The sequence below is a fragment of the Sarcophilus harrisii genome, chromosome 6, assembly GCF_902635505.1.
Source record: "Sarcophilus harrisii chromosome 6, mSarHar1.11, whole genome shotgun sequence".
NCBI lineage: Eukaryota > Metazoa > Chordata > Mammalia > Dasyuromorphia > Dasyuridae > Sarcophilus > Sarcophilus harrisii.
The window spans coordinates 247,577,580-247,601,629 of record NC_045431.1 but is presented as its reverse complement, the minus strand read 5'-3'; the positions used below and the strand labels follow the sequence as shown (position 1 = coordinate 247,601,629).

The following is a 24,050-nucleotide window of genomic DNA, read 5'->3' as shown; positions in this document are numbered from 1 at the left end:
TCCATTTTATGGTTTTGATGAAGCCAAGGCAAACAGATTAAGTACTTGCCCAGGGTCATACAGTTAGTATATGTCTTAAGGTCAGATTTGAACTGGGGTTTTACTTATTCTAGGCCAATATTCTGTGTACTGTACCAGCAGTTGCTTTTACATTTAGGAACTTAGGAGGGAAAACTTAATTTCTTAATTAATAGCATGAAAAAGTTAACACAGACTGTACAATAGAACTACTAAAAGGCCAGAAGAAATTTGAGGGACTTGTGTTTCCTTAGTAAACTTAGTAAATTTTGTAAATAAGGGATAAGGATCTACATTTGTAGAAACTGCTTATTATACAGAGAACACAGTCAGTTGCCATACTTTAGAATGCTCTGATACTATGTTGGTAGCTCCAAGTATTTTAAAGTACCCTCGTGGTCTGTAAATAATAAGAAATCTGCCAAATGACTCTTAATACAAAGAAAAAATAAGTGAGATATCATGAATTGAATGACAGTAATTTGAACAAGCTGACACTATTGACACTAGAAGTTACTAGTATTTCAATTAGATTGTCTTATCTCATTTTGCATTTTTTGTACTGCATTTGGGGTTATCACTAGGTTGGTTCTAGATAATAAATCCTTTATCCATAGTAATTCTTGAAAATAAAGAAGTTAGGCTGCTTTGAATAGTGTAAGCCATACCCATACCCACAAAATCATGGCTTTACTGAAGTATTGAAAAACTACCCTTTGCTGTATATGGTTCATGGCAGGGTGATGTGCTTATGGGAAAAGTATAATGTGTAAAGGATATAATTTAATTTGTATCATTGAAATAATAGTGTCCTAGTATCCAGTTTTTTGAGGGACTTAATGTTCATCTTATCCTGCCCCACCCGAAACAGAATTCCTTTTAATAATTATAAGTGATTGTGAACTCAACACCTCCCAAAGAAGCATCCCTTCACCTCAACTCCCCGCCCCCCTTTTTTGGATAGTTGTTTTAAAAAAAAACAAAAAAAAAAACAAAAAAAAAAAACTTGTCCATTTCTCTCCTTCTTTATAATTCCTACCTTTTCATCATAATAGATTAACCAGTTTCTCTTCTGAAGAAATGTATGCATAAAAATGTACTTCTACTACAAGACTAGCAATCCTATGCTTTTATTAGCCTAAGGATACCAAACCCTTGGAATTTGAGTCTGTTGGAATAGTGAAACTTGGCTATGTTGGTTTTGTTTCGTTTTAACAAGGCTCTTCTTAAAATACTCATTTTATTGAGGAAATTAAGTTGCCTAACTTCTACTAGAAATAGAATTTTCTTATAGGATTAAGATGAAGATTTTCAGGGGAAAAAAACTACTACTCTTTCCGACATAAGTACAAATTTCAAAATTCGTGCAGATCATTTGGTTTGTGAGTTGTTTTTCTTGCTGCATATGTGTTTTCTAGCATGTCTCACATGTCTTTTACTATTGATTATATGTCTCAGACTCCATTGACCCTATGAAAATATTTCTTTGGCTTTATTCTGGAATGCATTGAAATTCATTCTGTTTGTCTAATTTCAGGAGAGGAAGGAGGAGAAAAGATGACAAAAGCCCACGATTACCCAAAAGGAGGTGAATAATTTATATCCCAGTTTTTTAGATGCTTCCCTGATATAAAGCAGAAGAAATTTTAACATCTACTAAATAGATCACTGATACTAAGACTGATATTTTGAAGAACTTTTTATTTAGCTTGTTTAGGCTCTTAGATTAATGTGTTGCGCAATCCGACTCTTAACATTTGGTAGCTTTCTGTTACTTCTGTGGATATTATTTACAAATATGTCTCAACTTTTCATCCCTTCATGGACCATTCTTTTCTTTTTCCTTTTTTTTAATTTTTTACTTTTCTCACAACAGGAAGAAACCTCCAATCCAGTACGTGCGTTGTGAGATGGAAGGATGTGGAACTGTTCTTGCTCACCCTCGATATCTGCAAGTAAGTAAAATGACAGAATACTCAATTTTACCTTCGGTTATACCAAGGGAAGATTTCTCCTCTATTTGATCAGTGATTTCAATCTGATTTTTATGGAGCAACTCCTCTCTGCCTCCTCCTCCCCCAAATAAAGACTCTTTGGAATCATCTGCTTGATAAAATTATTCTGGAAGAATAACTTGATTGTGAATTTTTTAATCAGGTTGACATTGAAACTATAAATTTATTTCATGATAAGACACTTTTGTGCTATTATTATTTTGACCTTCTTGTGTTTTGATATCTTTCAGTCCTTGTTGAATGGTACATATTTAAAAAAAAAAAATCTCTTGTGTTTTCATTCAAAGAAAAATGTATTCATTTTCATCATATTATATTTTCTTTCACCTTCTTTAGCACCACATTAAATACCAGCATATGCTGAAGAAGAAATATGTATGCCCCCATCCTTCCTGTGGACGACTCTTTAGGCTCCAGAAGCAGCTGCTGCGACATGCCAAACATCACACAGGTAGCAAGACAGCATCTTACAAGTAAAATTATTTCTTTCCACTGAAGCGACTCAACAGCACAGTCGAGGACTAAATATAAACAGAATAAGTAAAACTAGTTAGGGAAAGGAGAGAGTTCTTGTGATTGGAGAGATTGGGTAGAATTTTCATGTAACCTAAAGAGAAGGATGAGATGGGGCAGAAATGTGTCCTAGGCTTGGGGATACATGTGAGATAGAGTGCTGGGTATGCAGAAAAGAGAAGACCAGTTTGTCTTTGTGTTAAGAGAAGTTGTTCTATGATGAGATTAGGAGTTTATGCTTGGTCCTGGAGACAGTGTTTTTTGGTCCCTGGAATTGAGGATGTGAGGGAGTCCTTCACTGTGGGAGTCACTTTGGCAGCTAAGGAAAAGGTGATCCTGGTGAGGAGGCAGGTAGCCCAGTGCTATGAAAGGGAATGGAAGCCTGGGTTCCATCAGTGGTGGGGAGGAATGGCAAGGTATATGGCACATCATCTACTTGGAATTATGCAACAGTTAGTTGTTGATGTGGGATTGAAGCTCATGGCTGAGAATGAGTGAGGCTACATAACAGGAGAGATTTTGGATGACTTAGTTTTATAAACTACTGTGCTTTAGATTTTTCTCTTCTAAACATTTTAACAGAAATTCACTTTGTGTATAAACAAATGACTTTAACAAATATTGCATAGTTGTCATAATATACTTAGAGGAATAATGGCTTTGGGAAAGGGTCTCGTCTTCTGTTGGAAGATATTTTTAAGGAGTTTATGAGATTAATTTGGGTCATATTGACTGACCCATGTTTCTGTCTCATAAAAAAACTAACATATAGCAAATAAGTTTGAGGAGATAGACTAAAAACTGCAATTGTTGCTTTTCTTAACCTGACTGCAAAGTTCAGAACTTAGTGTTCATCCACAGCCATGTGTGCCACTTGTCCTTAAAGAACCCTGCCTGGTTCCTGCCTAGGCTGTGGTGGAACACCCAGGAATTGTGAGGCATCTGTTATAAAGCCTGTCACCAAAGACATTGAAGCTAGTCGGCCCGATGAGGGCAGGGAGATGTTGGTTACAAACTAATTCTTGAGTGAAGTTTGAGCCGTTAAAACTCTCCAAAACCTTACACTGATATTTCCTTTTTTTATTTTGTAGAGCAACATCCTTGCCATGATGCCTCAATATTTTTTGCATTCAGGTTTCTAGTTTTGTTGTAAAGTGTTAGAATTTTTCTTTTAAAAGTTTGAGAATATGAACTCTGCATACTTGGGAACATAAATAATTCTAAGATTATAATTAATAGTAATAATAAAAGCAAAAACATTTATGTAGAGCTTTGAAGGCTTGTAAACACTTTACAAATAATACCTCATTTTATCTTGACCACCTTGGTATAGGTAGGGGCTTTTATTATCTCCATTTTATAGGTGAGGAATTTTAGGCCAATCACAGTTAAATGCCAATCACAGTTAAATGACATGTCTAGAGTCACACAGATAGCAAATTCCAGATTTAAATTCAGTTCAGGTTCTTCCTGACTCCAAATCCAACCTTCTCTCCCTCTACTGCATCACCAAGTTGCCAACAACCCTAGTGATAGAATTGAGACTTAAGATTCCAATTCTTTGCTACCATGTAAGAATAAAATTTATTGGATTTCAATTAATTCTTTCTTTCTGAATTTTATTGCATATGGACCTGTCCTAGATTAATGGTTGCCTTGAGAGTAACATTCTCTCTCAAATAATTCAGACTTTGAAAAAGGTGATTTATACCAATAAACAAAACCCAAATCCTACCTTAGTGCCTCTAGTGGTTTTAAATAGTTTTTGTGGCACTCTCCCTCTCCCTCCCTTCCCAACGTGTGTGTGTGTGATTAATGAGCTTTCTGAATAATTTATCTTAGCTGTTCTTTGAAGAATAGATTGCAATTTTAAACTTTAATTAAATTTTAATTTCAAACCATATTAAACATGCATTTTAAAACATTTTGTCTTCTAACAGCACTTAATTTTGCTGTTGTGACCTTTGAAAAGGTCACTGTATACCATAATGAACCCCTGGAGTGTGGGACATGGGTAGAGAATGTTCGAGAGTAGAAAATAGAAGAAGAAAAAAAAAATATTGAAAGAAATTAGCACCCTCAGCACCTTTTTTACTTTTCAGATCAAAGGGATTACATTTGTGAATACTGTGCCCGGGCCTTCAAGAGCTCCCACAACTTGGCAGTTCACCGGATGATCCACACTGGCGAGAAACCATTACAGTAAGTGTTTGCGGGGATGAGTGAGAGATGTCAACCGCAGACTTGGAAGGGCCGCATACTGGTGTGGCTCACGGTGCCATTAGCAAAGAGCCATCTTGCCCACGGTTGGCCTTTCTTGGCTATTGGATTGATTCCTCCTCATCTTCCCTTTTGTCACATCCATCAGAAGTAGAGGACTGGGACACAAATGACATGCATCTTTCTCGTAAACAGTTTCCATTTTCACTTGAGAGCTCAGTTGTTGGTCACTCCTAGAATGGGTGAGCATCCATTTTTGTCTTTTTGGTTCCTTTTTGACATCCTGGTTCTCATGCTTCTCTGCTTAGGTGTGAGATCTGTGGATTCACCTGTAGGCAGAAGGCTTCCCTCAACTGGCACATGAAGAAGCATGATGCAGATTCCTTCTACCAGTTTTCTTGCAATATTTGTGGCAAGAAGTTTGAGAAGAAGGACAGCGTGGTGGCCCACAAAGCAAAGAGCCACCCGGAGGTGCTGATTGCTGAAGCTCTGGCGGCCAATGCCGGAGCCCTGATCACCAGCACAGATATCCTGGGCGCTACACCAGAGTCCCTGGCACAGCCTACTGATGCTCAGGGCCTTCCCCTTCTTCCAGAGCCCTTGGGGAACTCGGCACCTGCAGAGTGCCTCCTGCTTGATTCAGAAGGGATGCCCAAGGCATTCTGCAGCGGGGCAGAGCGGGTGAGCCTGATGGCAGATGGGAAGATCTTTGTGGGAAGCGGCAGCAGCGGAGGCACCGAAGGGCTCGTCATGAACACGGAGATTCTCGGGGCCACAACAGAGGTTCTGATCGAAGACTCAGACTCGACTGGACCGTAGGGGGTATTGGGACAATTCAGACTTTGTATTTTAAAAAAGGAAAAAAAATGGAAAAAAATTACAAAGTTAAAACAGATTTAAAATACTAGTAAAAGTAATTGAAGGGCCTGCTCCTCCCAGTGTGGAACATAGCACACCCCCTTTCCCTCCCTCCCTCTCTCCTTCCGCCATTGGCCCTTTTATGAAAGTAATGCTGCTTTCACCAGTGATACACAGAAGAAACTCACAGCAAAGTGAGGGCAGTCCTCACACCCACTTCAAGCCAGACAGACTTCCTGACCTTGGGCAGACCTCCTCCCTGCCTTTCCCTTTCCCAGACTCTCATTTTGATGTGCTTGGCTTCTTACTCTTCTAACCAGTCCCTGTCTCTCAATCTTATCTCCTCTAGGGCAGCCCCACCATTCTTTGTTCCCTGTTGCAGCACTCAGCCTCACATTGTTGTATTCCCCTGGATTCGGAGCTTCCCTTGGCACTTTAGGCCCCTCCTCAGGGTGAGCTGTCTGACGGCTCGCACCCTTCCTCCCCATCTCCTTCCCTCTCCCACTGAGCTTCTGAAAGAAAGGCTGTGTGGGGACCTCCACCTCCCTCCTTTCTGGTCAGCCCCTCCCAGGGCTCTCAGTGGTGCTCACTTGCTTAGCAGCAGGTTTTTTGGAGAGGGAAGGGTCTGCCCTCTATTCTCTGACTGGAAAACAGAGCTCTATGTTGGAGAGACACAAGAGTCCCAGACTGATGACAGAAATTTGCACTTTTGAACGTGTGTTTTTGTGTTGTGGAAACACAATTCCTTATTTATTGACAAAAGGTCTGATTTTTTTTTTTTTTTTTTTTTTTATTTTTTTAATTTTTTTTGCGTGTGTGTGGGGCTAGGAAAGTGAACTATTCTGACAAGGGATCCTTCTCACAATAGGTACTTTTGGAGGCAAGACTGTAAGGTATAAGAAATATAGGCCCCCAAATCATAGTTTTCTAGTGGCCTCTAAGGAGAGTCAGTCTTCAGCACTAAGAGAATCACTACAGTAACCTAGTGATCATTTGAAAAATCTTTTCGGGGAAGGGTGAAAGGCTTGATGAGAATTAGTGCCCTCGTTGGATTTCTAGAGCAGTGAGCTGTTAATTGAGAGAAAAAAGGAAAAGGGCTGTTTCAGGGTATGAACTGCAAAAACAAGTTCCTCTTGTATATCTTGCCTTTTTCCCCTTAGACCTTCTAGGGTCATTTATTCCCATCTATGGCTGTGCTAATCATTGCTTTGTCTGCTTCATTCCAATGCCCTCTCTTCCAACTTCAGCTTGGAGGGGCAAAGCACTAGCATCAAGTGATTAGATTCTTTGAAAAGTTCTCAGCTCTGAGGGTTTTGCCCTGTCTGCAAGAGAGTGAGGCTACAATAAACTAGGGATACAATCAACTTATCTATCATTTTGAACTGGAATCTAGTGGGGAAGGGGGGGAGCACGAGAAGGGTCTCCACCATCCCTTATGACAGATTGTGTATCCCAAGTATTACTGTCCAGGGGTTTGTTGCTTTATGGAATAGCGTCTGGCATCTAAATTTTTAGCCTTCTAAAGACCTCCTGTCTGGTCTCATTGTTAGAGCATCCAAAGGACAGTAGTCCTTGAAAAAGGCTTTATTGTGTCCCTCAAGTGTTAGGGCAGGAAGACTTGCTCTATCCCTTGTGAGAAATGGGTGGTGACTGTTAAGAGGGAAAGAAGGCTTGTTGGAAAAGGTGAGGAACAGCTGTTTTTTCATGAACACTAAAAGTACAAAGGTTATCATTTTCTATCTAGATTTTTCTTTTTTCTTCCTCCTCCCTCCTTCCCTCCCTCAATTCCTCTGAAGAAAAGGGTGGCACCAAAATGTCATCTTTGAAAGAAGTTTGACTTGACCACTTGTTGAGGATAGGCCTGCCAGGACAACAGGGAGTAGAGCTCCCACAATGGACAGTCTCAAATGCCCCTTTGTTTCCCAGATCTGTGGGCCCCTTGCTGTGGGGGTAGAGAGTAAAAGGGGAAAAGGACGGGGCCTGATGTGGAATATGCTTCCCTTCAAGTCCTAGTGAGTGGCTGGTTGACTTGGTATGCTGGGAACGTTTGAAAAGCCACAAAACCTGATCAAATGGGGCTCCCCCCACGGAAAGGCCCGGCTCTGTTGGCCACACCAGCGCGCATCCATTCCACCCCTCCTCCGTTGGCTAGCCCTTTGCTTTTTTTCCATTGTTTCAGTTGTAGTGGTTAGCGCGTTCACCAATACCACTGCCCCCACCCCCCTCCCTCCCAGGAGAAGCAAACTCTACACATAGCTTGTCTAAGGAGAGGGCGAGAGCTGTGTCCGATTCCCCTCCCACTCCCGTCAACTACTAGTTCTAACACTTAGAAACTTGCTACTTCTCATTCCTTGTCCTCTTCTCTGCCACCACTCGCATGCATGCAGTTTGCTTCAATTAAATTATTGTAGTAGTTTGCAATAAACACTTTGTATTTTTCATGGGCTTTATTTTATTTTTTCTTTTGGGAACATTTGGGGAAAAGAACATAATATGGAATTGGGAGTTGATTTCCTGCTCTCCTTTTAGGTAAACTAAGATCTTCCATCCTTCCCCTTTGTGTTTTCTTCATCATCCCTCTCTCCTTTCCTTAAAGTTGACTTAAGTGCACTTCCAAGGAGCCTTACATACACATCTCCTACCCCTGGTCCAGAAACAGTCCAATCCTGTTATATATTTAAATTGTGTCTATTTTTAGCTGTATGTTCTCTTGAATGGACACCTGTCACAACGCACTGTACCTCAAAAGTAGATGACTGGTTGACATGAGGCTGCAAGTTGAGCAGGGAGCTGTATTTTCTCCTTGTTAAGAGGGACATCTTGTAATCATTTTTGCATGATTGAGACACCATCTTAAAATGGGGTTCAGGTAGAGATTTGGATGTGATAAATGGCCATGAGGAACTGGGCTTTCAGGGTGTGATGCAGCTTCCATATGGAAATAGCTGTACCAGTTCCATACCTGCATGGGGCAAAGAACAGAAGGGACACAATCTGCTCTAAGGCGTTTGATGAACCATCTTTCCCCTTCTCCCTCTTTGTCCTCTTCCCTCCTCCCAGATGTAGTATTCAAGGAAAAAGAAGTAATGGATCAATTTAAAATATTTTATTTCTCGAAGACCTCTCTTTCTGCCTGTTGAAATATGCAGGACCCTTCTTTATTGAATGGGAGAGACAGGTACTTAACTGAACCTAGGTTGGAAAAGTTATGTAAAAAAATTATAATAAAAGGGATACTCTGCTTTTCAACTCCTGTTGTTTTCTCTTAATCTAGGTGAAACATAATGAAAATAAATGTATAAAGAAGAAAAATAAAAGTTGTCTTCATGGAAGCAACTTGTCTTCCTTGGTTGTATGGATTTACAATGATCCCTGGGAAGAATGGTCATATTGTCAAATTTGAAAGCAGTCACTTTACAGGAATAAGTAGCAAAATTCTGGGGGGAACTGGGGGAATGATGTGATAAAATATGGAGATGGGAACGGTACTGGTCATTGTTGGCTGAACGTGAGAGCCATTCTTAAATCTTTGGTTCAGGCCGAAATCTTGGTTTGTGATTGTTGACAACAGTTACCGATGGCTCAGAATAATACTACAGGAAATCCCTTGGCTGGTCAAACTTCTTTCTAACAGAATCAAGGGTGGGGAAGTGAATTTCATTGTGGTTGGGAACCTGGGGTGGGATAGGTGCAGGAAGAGTCCTGGAAGCACTGGGAGGGAGATCTTAATAGTTCTGTCATATATTTGAGAGTCTAAGCCTCAAGTCAGGTTGTCATGGTGGCTCCCATCACCTCATCCCTGGACATTTCTGTTAGAACTCATCCAAAAATGCATCTAATGAAACATGCTGTTGACCAGCTATCGAAGGTTTGTCCTTGAGAATTGGGCCAGCTTTGTAGAGATCTGAGCAAAGTTAGAACTTGATGGGTAAATGAAATTTCATTTGGAAATCAAAATTTAAACTTCACTTCTCAGCTGACTAGTAGTAGGTGATCCTGTCCATTGCCAACACACATGCACTTGTGATTCTTAGCTTGCATCATCTTTTTGATAACACTTGGGGGAAATACTTTTAATAGCAAGGCCTGCCTTAGAAATAAGTTCCCAAGCAGTAGTGGGAGGCCCCTTGTGCTTTAGAAGCTAGAGTGAAGGCCACAGGGTAGAAGTTCACAGAATCATCTTGTAGTTGCTTTGCATCCAGAGTAGATTCAAATCTGGTTTTAAAGATAACTAAAAAACTTAGATGCTAAATGATCATGAAGAATGGCCCATTTCAGAATGAAAGGATTTCTTTAAATGGGAAGCATGAAAGAAAAAAATGAGCTTGGAAAAACTACCCAATCCTCTGATGAAATCAACTATTTATCTGTGTATATAAAATATATTACATCAGGCGGGTGTTTCCTTAGAGGATTCCAGTGATCAAGACCTTGTTGCTAAGGGCGAAGGGAGAGGAGTAACAAGAAAACAGAAGGCCTTGCAAGGGCATTGGGAGGAAGAAACAAAGGAAGGCCAAGGGGCTGAAAAGTGCCCTTTGTTAATTCTGGAAGGCCTGAAATCTGTCTCGGAATGTGCTGCCACCTCAGAACCAGAGAGACTTTTTCTGGATTTGTTGTTTTTATGGGTGCGATTGGGGAGGGAGGGGGGAGCCCCACGGCCCAAAGAGGCTGAGAAGGTTCTGGAACTAGCTGAGCTGAGCACAGACCTGACTGCACACAGCTCAGGTGGCTGTGAATTTTCTGGACACTGCTGACTGAGAGGATGGCCTTCCCAGAGAACACCCCGCTAACCCCCCACCACCGGGATCTCTGCACCCGTTCCATCTGGCTGGCAAGAAAAATCCGTTCTGACTTGACTTCCCTCCTAGAGTCCTATGTAAGTAGCCAATTGAATGAATTCCTTCTTTCCTCACCAGCTACTGTTGTCTCTGTCCTCTCCAGTTACTGAAAACTTAAAACACTCCTCCTAAAAATGCACTAAGTAAGGAAAAGCATGATTCCTGCCTGTTTATGAGCCCAGTGTCAGAAGACCTTTCAAACCATGCTTTTAAAGTGCACTGGTTTTAGGATTTGAATAGGTCTTCTTGAGGAACAGGGGGAGGGTTTATTGATATGATTAATTGGCTGGGTTGGAAACTGCCGGTATCTGAAAGGCAAAGACATGTTAATGAGGATGCCCTTCTGGCTTTGACTTCTTAAAGACTTATTCCACTCCTGTCTTCCTTTTAAACACCATTATCTGGTGTTATCTCGGGGAATGTGAAGGTGCAGAGAACAATATTTCTTCCTCTTATCCTTCTGGTCAGGGCAGCTCTAGGGGATTAAAAATGCCACAGGAGATCTTTAGCTGATAGGATCATCGATTTAGGATTTGGAAGCTACCATATAGGGGAACTCCTCATTCCTTACCAAAGTCTTGCCAAAAAGTCACACAATTGGCAAAGTTGGGATTTTGACCCTGGCCTTTTGATTTCAAGTTTATTTTTTCCACTCCAATTTCAATCCTGAATGGTATCTACATCAAGACAGACCTTTTTTTTTGTTTTTCCTTTTTGGGTTGAAGTAACATGCTGTTCCCCTCTCTTACTCTTATCCCCATCACTCTCATGAATTGAGCTTTTCCAGAAATCTTATTCAATAAGAAATAGGCTGGGAGCTATAGGTGTGGTGATAGGAGTGCCTCTTACAACTTTCTTGTGAATTTATATAAAAGTACTTTGCATATGCCCTCCAAATTTTGCTTTGTTGTTGTTTTTAAAGTTCATTTTTCCAGATATGTTTTTAAATGCCTTTTTTATGCAGAATGAAAAAGGAGTGATTTTTCTTAATCTGGGAAAAGAGCTGCATGGAATTAGAAAGGGTTTGCAAATCAGATTCTCCCAGATTGTGATAGTACACATCCAGCTCTTGTTTGCTCTTGCAATTAGCACATAGAAATCTTACTTCTGTCTTCCTTTCCAAAAAATTGAATAAGCAAACAAGTATTTAGTTGTGGAAAGATCGTCCTAGAAAATTAAATGTAGAGCTAGACATCCTAATTCCCTGAAAGCCTGTGCAGGTTTCTAAGTAGGGAGAACCTGTCATGTCATCCTTGATTTCCCAAGATGTGTGAATGTTGTTCTCTGTGACTTCAGGGACTTTCCTGTTCCCTAATCACATCCTCTGGGGCTGATTTCTAGTTTACTATTCCATTACCGATGCTGTCCTACACTGCCTGCATGAGCAGATAGAGCTCCTCGAAGCTTTCTAGAGAGAGAACTTGTCCTTTTAATTTCAATTATGAATAGCATCTGTATTAAGACAGATCTTTTTGTTTTTCCTTTTCGGGTTGAAGGGCATATGTATAACTGCATTTAGAAGATTTGATGCTTTCCTGTATTTCTTCCCTTCAATTGCCCAGGTTGAGTATCAGGGCCTGAACAAGGACGTCGACCTGGATTCTATGGATGGCGTGCCCACAGCCAGCACTGACCGATGGAGTGAGCTGACAGAAGCCGAAAGACTACAAGCAAACCTCCATGCTTACCGTACCTTCCACGTGCTCCTCACCGAGGTCCTGGAGGACCAGAGGGCACAGTTTACCCCCACAGAAAGAGATTTCCACCAGAACATCCACAGAGTCCTGCTCCAAGTGGCCGCCTTTGCTTACGAGATGGAGGAGCTAATGGCCCTGCTGGGCCATCAGGCCCCATCTCAAGAGACCGACAGCGGGCCAGTGGGTGGCAGCCATCGGACCTTCTTGGAAAAGAAGCTGTGGGGCCTGAAGGTGCTGCAGGAGCTCATGCAGTGGACGGTCAGGTCCATCCATGACCTCCGTCTCATCTCGTCTCCTGGCCAGAACAGGGTCCCAGCGCGTGGGGGCCAGCAGCTTGCCAAGGCCCAGCCGATGTAGCTTCCCCCTTTCCTTTTCTCATCCATCTGCCCACATGGCTTCAGCACTGCAATTTTCATCTTTCTCATGCTCTTAACAACCTTTATTTATTTAAGATGAGCCAGAGATTCTTGGAAGATATTGAAGAGTGTTCCATCTGCCTTTTAGAACCACAAGCTAAACTTGATTCAGTGGGTGACCCCGACTCTGTGATCTTTCACACACAGTTTCTTTACCACCTACAAAATTATCAGTTCACAGAGATAAAGAAAAGCCAGATATCAAGATCACTGATCGTGACCCTTTCGCTTACCAAGTTTCCTCTTATTTCTTGTTCATGTAAGACAGGAGGAGACTCATGTTATGAATGTATAATGACGTATCTTGGGTCGATCAAGAGACTGCAGATGATTGGCAACTTCTCAGCTCCGTGTCAGCACTTTCAACCTGTTGATAATGTATAAGGACCTTGAGATCTGGAGCAGCAAAGAACCTTGCTATTACCTAGAGCAAAGATCTACTCATCCTTGCTAGAAAACAAAAGGAAAAGCTACATACGCCGTTTGACCTTCAGGAAAGGACTTCCAAGTTGTCTGACTTTGTCCCTTGGAGTGATGGAATAACACATTTCTAATTTCTTAATAAAGTATCTCTTGCTTACAGTTATTAAATGCTCAGTTAAGCACATACTACCCAAACTGACCTTTTTGAGGTGACTGAAAATACTTATAAACAATATAATTGAGGTATTTAAATTTGTAATAGATCATGTGATATTCAGATAGAAAAGCTTATGGAATTCCTCCGTTATATTTATGGACTGGCTCACAAGAAGACTTTCTCTTTTATGAGGTGGGAATGCCCAAGGACATGATACTGAAACATTAAAACTCCAATTGATGAATTAAATAAGGGCATATTTCGAGGGGAAGATAAATCCTACCAGATTAGTGAAAAATTCTGACCTGTGGATTGGGAAAAATAAGTATCATTGTTCCATTCAGCACATGAGGTGCTACAAGCCCCCAAATTCTGCTACCCCCCAGAATGTGAGGACTAATAACTAAAAATGAACTGCCCTTTATAGGCTTCTTTGCACCTTAATTTTTAGCCCAGTTTCCCCCAAAATTGAATTTTTTTTCTTTAGCCTAGGAGGATCCCTTCCTCCTTTGCTCCCCAAGGACCTGTGAGGAATATAGGGGTCAGAGAGTCACAAGGCAATACCTCTTAATCTTTTTGCATTAGACTAAGAGAACTAAGAAGAGCCAGGCCCAAAGGCCTATTTGTAAAAATAACATGATATTATTGAAAGTAGGCTTTGAGTGAATAGAAATACTAGCAAATAAAATAAAATGTGTCTTCTGGGTGCCAGTACAGGAAAAGTCTAGTAGACATTTTAGAGTGGTTTTGTATTGCTTGATTGATTTTCTCCTTGCTCCTTTCCTCCTCCTTCCACCCTCATCACCTTCTGAGGGTAGCTGAGCATGATGAGAGCAGAGACAAAAGTAGTAGATCCTTTTGAGGTGATCAAGAAAAATGTGATGGAAAAATAAGCAAGTGATATTGTGTCTTCTGAGTTTGAGAAAGGACAGAAATGGTATATTTTGGATATTAACTTCCCTTGGAAAAAGTAAAGGGTTCTACTGGATTTCTTGTGTATTGGAGAAATGAGATAAGAGTTTTCACATGTATAGAGGTATTCTAAAAGGTAGTGGAATGGTTTCAGGCCCTCCTGTAACAAAGTTGAATGCTTTACCATCCTTAAGGATTTGGAACAACTGATGACTACAGCTAAGCCCATATCCCTGGTCTGATTTTTGTTGGGAAACATGAGACCTGAAAGACTCCACTTAATTTATTTTTTTCAATTTTTGTTATGTAATGTGTTCAGTTTCACCTGTTGTTTTTCTTTGATGTATAGAAAATAAAAGGTGATGGCAATTCCTAATAAAAAAGAAATGTCACCCCTACAGAATCCAAACAATAGTGTTTTATTCTAGCTTGACTTTTTGTGATAGTGGGATAAAGGGAACTCCACAAGTGATATAATATTGGTTTCCTTGAGTTATATTTTATTGAGTCAGGGTGGTACATGAGGCAAACCATTAGCACAATTAGACCACTGGGCAGATTGTCCAAGGCTAGGTAAATAGGTGGCCCCTAGGAGGACACTGCAAGGGTGGATTTCTCCTGAAACCAAAGGGCAAATTTCAGATTGCTCCCAGGACTGGTCTCTCAGTTCTACTTCAGTATGTTATCATATGGAAGAGGCTGGCACAGGAAGGACTAATTTTCATTAATTCCAACTGTTCATTCACTTCTAGTTGTGAAAAATCTTACAAGGAACCTGAAGATGGAAGTTCCAAGACCAAAATCCTAGAATCTAGTCTTACAGCCCCTGCCCAATGTCCACCAGAGTCCTGGGAGATAGTTGTTCACCGGAGGCTCCATTGTTGTCTATTCACATTCAATATATAGGGTTTTCTTGGCAGAGATAATGAAGTGATTTGCCATTTCTTTCTCCAGTGTCACAGATGAGAAAACCGAGGCAGAGTTAAGTGACATGCTCAGGGCCACACAACTAGTAAGTATTTAAAGTAAGATTTTTAATTCGGGGAGATGAGTCTTTTTGACTCCAGGCCTGTGGTTCTGTGACTTGAATCTCCATGCTGGTTATGAGGGGAAAAGAAGGACCAGGAGCTTTTAGAAATTACTAAATGACTCACAATTAGCATATCTAATCTTCTGATTATGGATGCTTTGCTAATGTCCACAGCCCAGGCTGTAGTCATTAAGTCATGTGCTTGCCTTCTCTCTCCCCCATCCTACTTCCTTTGGTGACTAGATCTGTGGGGCCTCCCATGAATCCTGCTGGGCTCCCAGATCTCCATTCCTCTGGATTAATTCATCTTCATTGCATTTATCACTAGTAGCTCATACCTCTTCCTCTTTATTCCCCTCTTAGTCCTTCTCTTGAATGCTGCTGGGCCACTAATAGCTTCAACAGCATTTAATCTGTGATATTAAGAGTCATTTGACCTAGAGAGTCATCAGCTGATTGTAGTGGAAAAGCATGAGGAGTCCCATTTCTGCCCCTGACTACAGGTGGGTCTCAAGGTCACAAGTCACTTCATAAAGCCAAGAGAATTCATTTGAGCCCTTCCTCTATTCCAATCAATAGGAACCAATTTGATGGGATCCTACCACAGCTCTGTATTATAAGGCCCCAGAGCTGTGAGCTGCAGATTCTAAGTTCACTTGCTTGGCTATAGGAAGTTAACTCTATCCGTGTTTTGCTTTATGATGATGACCGGGCCCAGCTTGTCAGAGGGGACAACTGCGCGGAAAATCCCCCAAAATGCTTCTGTAGCTCCAGAGCAATCCTTCGTCCACCAGGAGCAGATGACCATCTTATGACCACGTAAGTCACTGAGGAGGATGGATTCTACCATTTCTTCCTGCCTGTCCGTCTTAGGTGGAGAAGTTCCTTGCGTTATCCAGCTAATGATCCTGCTGACATTATTTTGCTTACTCAGGGGAGTTATTTTGATTGGACATTTAGCCCTATAGAAAATGGGGCCTTGGAAGGAGGAAGATCTAAGGTCCACTTCATTACAGGGGACCATGGACTCTTTAACAAAGTGCCATTGGTTCAGTCTCTCTTATTGTAGGTAGGATCATTGTAATCTCCACATGGCGAAGTCTCAGTTTCTTTCTCTGAAATGAAAGGGCTAAGGACTGAAAGGTGATGGTGATGGTGGCTAGCATTTAAATAGAGCCTTAGGGTTTACAGATATTTTATTCTCACCACAACCCTGGGAAATAGGTGCTCTTATTATCCTCATTTACAAATGCAGAAGCTGAGGTAGCCCGAGTTTGAGAGGTTTGCCCAGGATCACACAACTATTAGGTGTCCGAGTCTGGATTTGAATTCCGTCCTTCACTTGGAATGATTGGAAATCTGTGTCTGAGCAGTATCCAGCTTGGCCATACAGATGTCCAAATGCCCGGACTTGTGCGCCTCAGGATTTCTCCTGGCCCTGCACCGAGCTAGATGTGGGGCCTTCAACAAGTGACTTCCTCTCTCTGACCCTGTGTTCCCTGACACATAATCCCTGTCTCCTGATCAGTAGTGCTTAACAGACTGGACTATTTCAGCCTGTGACCACTAGAGGCCACCCCAGCCTAACTGATTGCTAGAGAAGGATGGAGGGAAGGATAATGTAGGGGTGGAGGGTAGAGAGAAGAGATTCTCTGCCAGTTTCTGTCTCTGTCTTCCCTTCCCTTTCTCTGTCTCTGTCTCTGTCTCTCTGTCTGTCTCTCTCCTCGAAGTCTGTCTCCCTTCCCTTTTTTCCCTCCCTCCCTCTTTCACTCCCTCCCTTTATGTCTCCTTCCTTCCCTCCCTCCCTTCTCCCCCCTCTTTCTCCCTCTCCCTCTCCCTCTCCCTCTCCCTTTTTCTCTTCCTCTCCTTCTTCCTTTCCTTCACTCTTGTTTCCTTGTAAAATATAGGTACTAAAATAAGCCAGGATTCCAGACCTAAAGTTCATTCATCCATTTTTTTCAATTCCATTCTATTCCAATACATGCAATTCTTCTTAATCTAGTTCCTAACTTGAGGAAGTACTAGAATTTCAATCCATAGATGAAACATAGACCTAAGGCCTAGCTTTAAATTTGAAGGTTTTTTTTTTGTTTGTTTGTTTGTTTCCAGGAGGGGAGAGTGGGGGGGGGGGAATTATTTTCTTTGAAAAGATTTACTTAAAGAATAAATATTATTTAATTTTGTGATAAAGAGAGTCAGCTGCATCCAGAGAGACAACTATGGGGATTGAATGTGGGTCACAGCATAGCATTTTCACCTTTTGTTGTTGTTTTTGTTGTGTTCTTGCTTGTTTTTTTCTTTTTTCTTTTTTTTTTCTTTTTGATCATATTTTTTCCTGTGCAGCATGATAAAGGTATAGAAATATGTTTAGAAGAATTGCATATGTTTAAACTATATTGGATTATTTACTCTCTAGGGGAGGAGCAGAATGGAAGGGAGGGAGAAAATGATGGAACACAAAGTCTTACAAAAATGAATGTTGACAGATCAGTTCCAATGACCTCCAGAGAGAGGACTGTGGGAACTGAGTGTGGATCACAACACAGGATTTTCACTCTTTTTGTTGTGGTTTGTTTGCATTTTACTTTCTCATTTTTTCCTTTTTATTTGATTTTTCTTGTGTAGCAAGATAATTGAATAAATATGTATGCATATATTAGACTTAACATATATTTTTACCATGTTTACATATATTGGATTACCTGCTATCTAGGGGAGGGGATGGAGAGAAAGGGAGAAAAAACTGGAACACAGGGTTTTGCAAGGGTTAATGTTCAAAAAAGATCCATGCATAGCTTTTAAAATTAAAAATTTTAATTATTAAATTAATTCAAATTTTATTTTAAAATTTAATTTAATTTATTTTTATTTATTTATTAAAATTAATTTGATTAAAATAAAATTAAAATTAAAAAATTAAGTCTTTTATGAGCACTTCCAAGAAAAAAAATGAATGTGAAAACTATCTTTACATGCATTTGGAAAAATAAAATACTATTGAGAAAAAGGATAAATTGTAACCTTACAATTATTAAAAATTAAAAATCAATCCATTCTCTCTTCATTAAAAGAAGGCCCCACCCAATGCACAGTGGCTTTGTGGTCTCTTTTGAGTGGACTGTCCACATTTACTCTTTTCACTACTAGAAGTCCACAATCAACCTTGGGGGAAAATATATAATTTTCAATAATGCTGATCCCTCTCCACCCATTTAGTGCTGGGTATCTTCAGCCTCAAGGCTGGTTGCTTTCAGAAAATAATTTTTTTTTTGTTACTACCCCAAATGATTTGCATTATACTTTTTTGTATTTCTACTTTGTCCCCATTACAGACCACAGCTTCCTCAGCAAGGACCATTATACTATCTTAACTTAGTATCTCCTCTCGGCACCCAGATAGTATGCAATAAATGGTGAGTTGAATTGAACTAGATTATTTTGAATTAGATGATATCATACAGAATTATAGAAATGATTCAACTGAGACAAAACATTCCTTTAGGTCTTGCTATAAAGTTCAGACACTTAAATGCACCGAGATATTTCTGAAAAGATTTTTACTTTCTCTGAAATAGAAGGAATCTTTGGCAAGTCTCAAGAAATTTAATTAACCCTCCTTCCTTTTTTCCCTTCTCTTCCTTCCTTCCTCCCTTTCTCCCTCCCTCCTTTCCTCCCATTCTCTCCCTTCCTTCCTTCCTTCCTTCCTTCCTTCCTTCCTTCCTTCCTTCCTTCCTTCCTTTCTTCCTTCTTTCCTTCCTTCCTTCCTTCCTTCCTTCCTTCCTTCCTTCCTTCCTTCCTTCCTTTCTTCCTTCTTTCCTTCCTTCCTTCCTTCCTTCCTTCCTTCCTTCCTTCCTTCCTTCCTTCCTTTCTTCCTTCTTTCCTTCCTTCCTTCCTTCCTTCCTTCCTTCCTTCCTTCCTTCCTTCCTTCCTTCCTTCCTTCTTTCCTTCCTTCCTTCCTTCCTTCCTTCCTTCCTTCCTTCCTTCCTTCCTTCCTTCCTTCCTTCTTTCCTTCCTTTTCTTTGCCTCTGCTCAGGTCCCATAAATTCCTTGAGCAGTCATAGTAATCCAAGTCTTCTCACACATATGTCTTTTGGTTTTGCTGGTTCAGTTAGGTTAACTATGGCCACTCTCCATTAGGGAGATTTGGATGTAAGTATCAAAAGGTGACTACAATAAGACTCATCCAGATTGTGACTCACTTACAATTCTGTGAAGATTTGATTCGGACACCCAACACAAATCATAGGTAGAGAAAGCCAGGATAGACATCTTAGTTCCTAGGATAACCATGTCAAACATCCCTTTTTTTATCCGTAACTATGTGCTGCCAGTTCCAATACAATTTATTTTCAACGATTCCTTCAAGCAGATAAACTGAAACATAGAATTAGTCTATAGAAAATCACACTAAAATTAAAACTACAATACAGAAATGCCATACACCAGGCTGAAATATTATTTTTTAAATTGCCCTATCCTTTGGACAAACAAGAATCTTTACATCTCAAGTGATCAGAATACACATATGAAGACCATACCTGTATTCAGTTCAGCCAGCACATTTTTATTTTTGGGAAGTATTGATAAAACTAAAAAGCAATGAGGACAATCTTCTCTTCTCTTTTTTCTTCTCTTCTCTTCTCTTCTCATCCCTTCTCCTCCCTCCCTTCCTCCTCTCTCCCCCCCCCCTCTCTCTCTCTCTCTTTCTCTCTCTCTCTCTTTCTCTTTCTCCCCTCTATCTATCTTGAAACTCAAGAAAGGAGAAGGCACTTGAAGGCTTCAGGACTTAGAGGCCTCCCCGACTGAGTTCCTTCTGCTTTATAAAGGGGCCTCCAGCAAGAATTCAAAGCTTTGATAATAACCTTCTTTCCCCAGGCAAATGACAGGAAGAGTCAAGAAGTACTTCCCAGTCCCACTGAGGCAAGAGGAGAATGAGGGAGAATTTGTGGGGGGGTGAAGATTGGGTGAAAGGTGAGGGAAGGGAAGGATTAAGTAAGGGGTCAGGGAAGGCAGCTCAGGCCAGATCAATCTGGGTTTCTTCTACATTCCTCCCCTGATGTGAACCCAAATGTCTTCAATTCCAAATATCTCCTATTTTTGTAGACTCTGAAACCCCAGACCAGCTCCCCAGCAACCATCCCTGCTGCAAACACCAGGGACAAGCAGACTCCAGCAATGGCCCCCACACTGCCCTGAAAGCTCCTGGACTCAAGCTTCTCTATTGTCCTTGACAAGGGGCCAGGGGCCAAAGGTGCCCTTTGACCTCAGAAACCTGTTTTTGTTTAGCTTAGGCAGCTGGAGCAACAGAAGATGGATAGGAGCCAACTTTTGGGCAAATAACATACTGGCTTCCAGGCAATTTGGCAGCCTTGGCTGAGATAGTCCTGGGTGCTGATTATAGCGGGGGAGCATTTCATGGGGAAGTCCCAGGAGTTGTTCCACGAGCTCCTTCACGATGCCAGGCTCTGCCCCTGCAGAAAGCCCACCAGAGGATTGCCCATTGGGCAGTTGAAGGAGCCCCCAAAGGGAATGGCAGCCTTTGTGGCCATCTCATAGATGCTGCTGACACACACTTTCAGGTCCTTGGGGAGTGGCAAGAGGTAGAAATAGTTGGGGTGTGATTGAGTCTTTTAAATGGGTTCCCCAGCTTTGGGTCCCCCAAAGAGGAAGCCCAATGTGGGGAAAACAGTGCACCAGTAGGCAGATAAGTGCACCACGTCGGAGTGGTAGCGGGTGCCCCACATGCTCTTAGGGCATTTGAAGAGCCAATAGCAGTTGGTGCACTGCCGCCCACACTCCATCCTGGCTCACTGCTCAACAGGAGTCTCCACCGGTTAGGGGGTCCTGGGCACCGTAGAATTGGCAGGATGATTCTGCTTCCTTCTCAGGTGCTGGCTGGCACTCCTGGAAGATGTCCCCAAAGGGGAAATTGTTCTGTGTCTCCTGCACGAACCGTGGCCCGCGATGGAAGTTGAGGTTGTCTTTGGGCTGCGAGTAGCCAGGGTAGGGGTTCCACTGCATGGTGCTGGAACTGAGCCAGCTGCCTCCCCGAGGGTACCGGGAGCTCTGGCGGAGCCTCAGGCGTGGGCAAGAAGGGCAGGGACAGTGCTGACAGCTGATGGGCACTACTCTGTTGGGGGTGCTCCCCTTCTGGGGTGGTGTCAAGATAGAAGGGCCCCATCACTCTGGCTGACCTGGGGGTCACCGTGTAGTTCATGGATTCCCAATGCCGTGGGCCCAGCCATGTCGGAGGTGGCTGTTGAAGATGACCAACGCAGCAGCAGTGCTGTCCGCCTTCTGGATGGCATCAGCCTCCATGGTCCTCCTACAGCAGGCTGGCCCCGGCCTCCCACGCCAGGATGGGAGTTCTGGAGGCCGGCACTAAGGCCGGCACCAGGCCCTGCTTGCTCTCCAGGGGGTCACTAATGACCCCACCCCTAGCTGAAGGCAGGTCCAGGAGGCTGGGCTGCCAGCCAGGAGATGTGGTGGGCAAACCTATCCCCGAGTGGGCACCATCTGGTCACAAAGGTAGGGAATCCTGGGCATCTGGCAAGCAGCCAACAACTTGCTGTGGGGGATGGATCCGGAGGAGGCCTCTGAGCTGATGGCCCGGATGATGGCTCTGTCCTGGGGGAGCTGGGAGTCACCGGCGGATGGCCGTGCTCCTGGTCTGGGATGGTACTCCTGGCACTGGGAGAAACTGCACCTCAGGGCCTCCAGCTCCACAGGGCAAAGGTCATACCAGCCGCCTTGGGCCGGCACCCAAGGACAGGCAAGCTCGAGACTGGCCCAGCTCGGGAGCTGCTGGAAGCTGTGCCCAGCTCAGACCCTCGCAGGATCAGTAGGGACCCAAGAGTTAGAGCCATGGCTTCTTCCTTGGAACTGGGAGACCCTCAAGCTGCACAGAGATCACCTCCCCATAACCTGGAGCCCTAGGGCAGGTCTGCAAGGTGACACTGACAGCCCAGGCCGGTTTTACCAGGTAAATCTGCGGCCCCCAGTGTCTGCCCCTCCTCCCTCCAGCCCATCGGGCCTGGGCCAAATTCAAGGTCACCTTCACCGGATGTAAAGTGGGAATTTCACACTCTCCTCCCAACCTCTGCATTTGGGTTAGATGCCAAAAGTCTCCCTTTACAAAGAAGGAAATCAAGGTCACCCTCCATAAAGTAGGAAAATCCCACCATCCTCCCAACATCTGATTTTGGGTTGGATGCCAAAAGTCTCCCTTTACAAAGAAGGAAATCAAGGTCACCCTCCATAAAGTGGGAATTTCCCACCTTGCTTTGGATGCCAAAAGTCTTCCTTTACCAAGAATGAAGAAATGACATCCAAAATGAGGCACGTGGTTTTCTCTAGGCCAGTAGTGAGCATGGAAAGCCCAGGTTTGAATTTAACTCCTTTTGCACAAGGGAATCCTGGACCTATACCCAGGGCAAATCACCCTGCAACTTCTCTACATCTCCATTACATTATTCTCAAAACAAAGAGGTTGCATAAAATATTTATGACCTTGCCAACTGAGAGCGTAGAAACTTGGGAGATGACCCAGAATCAGAGCTGGGACTCAGTTCATTCCCAGAGTTGGGGTGTTGGTGGGGGTGAGAGAAGGATTGTAAATAATGGCTGTTTACTTTCTTTTAAAGAAACCAACAGAAAGAGACCCCAGAAAATTGAATTGCTCAGAAGTAGGGAAGAAAAAGGAAACTGAAATTTGGTCAGATGCTGCTGCTGGGAGGAATAGCTGGGATGGAATTCAAGGACTTCTCCTTTGGGTGGCCAGCTGAATGCCCTAGGGTGCTGTAGGAGCAGCAGAGCTGTCTATTTGAACAAGCAGTTTGAAATCCAGATTTTGGAGTCTAAAACCCCCTTAAGGTTCTTGGGAACCTGTTTTCCTGGCCTAGAGACTCAGTGTATGGGGGTTTCTAGTTCCCAGAGTAGAAATCTCAGAATCCTCCAACTATAGGAATCACAATCTAAAGAAGGCTCCATTCTACCATCACTCCAACCCCAGCTCCATCCTCTAAAAAAGAAAGCTTACTTGGGGAGGGCTTGTCTAGGGCAGAGACCCTGATGCCAAAGAGGGTTTAAGAACAGAAAGGTTTTGAGGATCTCAGGGATGGTCAAGAATGAGGCCAAAATTTGAAGACATTGATTGAAAAAACGAAGTGCCAGAAGATCCAAGAATTCCTGTATCCCCTTCCATCACACCTTGATTTACAACCTGAACTCTGTCCTGATTTAGAAGGACACCTAGGTTGTTGCCACAAGAAAAATAAGTAAAATGGTTCCTAGAGTTCCTAGAAGCTTACTGGCTCTGAAACTCTGGGCCAGTCATTCAATTTCTCTTAGTTCCAGTTTCCTCATCTGTAAAATGGAAAATAGTAATAGTGGCAGGGGATTAGAAAGATATGAATTTGAATCCTCTCTCATATTCAAGCAAGTACTGGGCAAATCACTTGATAGCTTCAGTTTCCCCAATCTTAAAATGGGGATAATCATAAGGGTTACCTCACAGAGGCGAGGTGGCACAGGGAATGGAGTATTAGACTTGTATTCAGGAAAAATGACCTTTATCAATTCAAATCTGATCTCAGATACTTCATAGCTGTGTCACCCTGGGCAAATCACTTTGCCCCATTTGCTTCGGCTTCCTCATCTATGAAATGAGCTGGCAAAACACTGCCAAGAAAACTGCCAAGGAAGTCACAGAGATTCTTACTGGATAGAAATGGCTCAAGAAAAACTATATAATAAGATTTCTGAGGATCAACCAAGAGAATGCACATAATTTGCAAATTTTAAATCATTATAAACATTACAGTTATTAAATATTTCATTTGCTTGTGAACATTAGTGAAAGGGATAGCAGAATCAAGGGCTCAGAGTTCTAGTTTTATCTCTTGTAGGATTAAAAAAAATTTTTTTTCAATCAGTGAAGAGTCTTCTCTTCCAC

At 42.3% G+C, this 24,050-nt stretch overlaps 2 protein-coding genes across 4 annotated transcripts in view; both read left to right on the top strand.

The window, feature by feature from the left end:
- Positions 1–8,873, top strand: part of ZFP91 (ZFP91 zinc finger protein) — a 33,391-nt gene extending 24,518 nt beyond the window's left edge. For all 3 annotated transcript variants that reach the window (XM_031942676.1, XM_031942674.1, XM_031942675.1), the window contains 5 exons: positions 1,556–1,606; positions 1,895–1,973; positions 2,370–2,484; positions 4,649–4,748; positions 5,075–8,873. In XM_031942676.1, coding sequence (XP_031798536.1) covers positions 1,556–1,606; positions 1,895–1,973; positions 2,370–2,484; positions 4,649–4,748; positions 5,075–5,585 — 856 coding nt within the window. In that variant the 3' untranslated portion in view covers positions 5,586–8,873. The remainder of the gene's footprint in view (positions 1–1,555; positions 1,607–1,894; positions 1,974–2,369; positions 2,485–4,648; positions 4,749–5,074) is intronic.
- A 1,142-nt stretch (positions 8,874–10,015) lies between these two features.
- CNTF (ciliary neurotrophic factor) lies at positions 10,016–14,516 on the top strand. The gene is made up of 2 exons (XM_003773988.4): positions 10,016–10,500; positions 12,025–14,516. Exons 1-2 carry the CDS (start codon positions 10,387–10,389, stop codon positions 12,514–12,516), a joined length of 606 nt encoding a protein of 201 aa, XP_003774036.1. The 5' UTR covers positions 10,016–10,386; the 3' UTR covers positions 12,517–14,516.
- The last annotated feature ends 9,534 nt before the right edge of the window (positions 14,517–24,050 follow it).

Coding starts and splice junctions, on each gene's coding strand:
- CNTF (XM_003773988.4), top strand. CDS start 10,387: ATGGCCTTCCCAGAGAACACCCCGCTAACCCCCCACCACCGGGATCTC. Junction 10,501..12,024: donor CTTCCCTCCTAGAGTCCTAT/GTAAGTAGCCAA, acceptor TCAATTGCCCAG/GTTGAGTATCAGGGCCTGAA.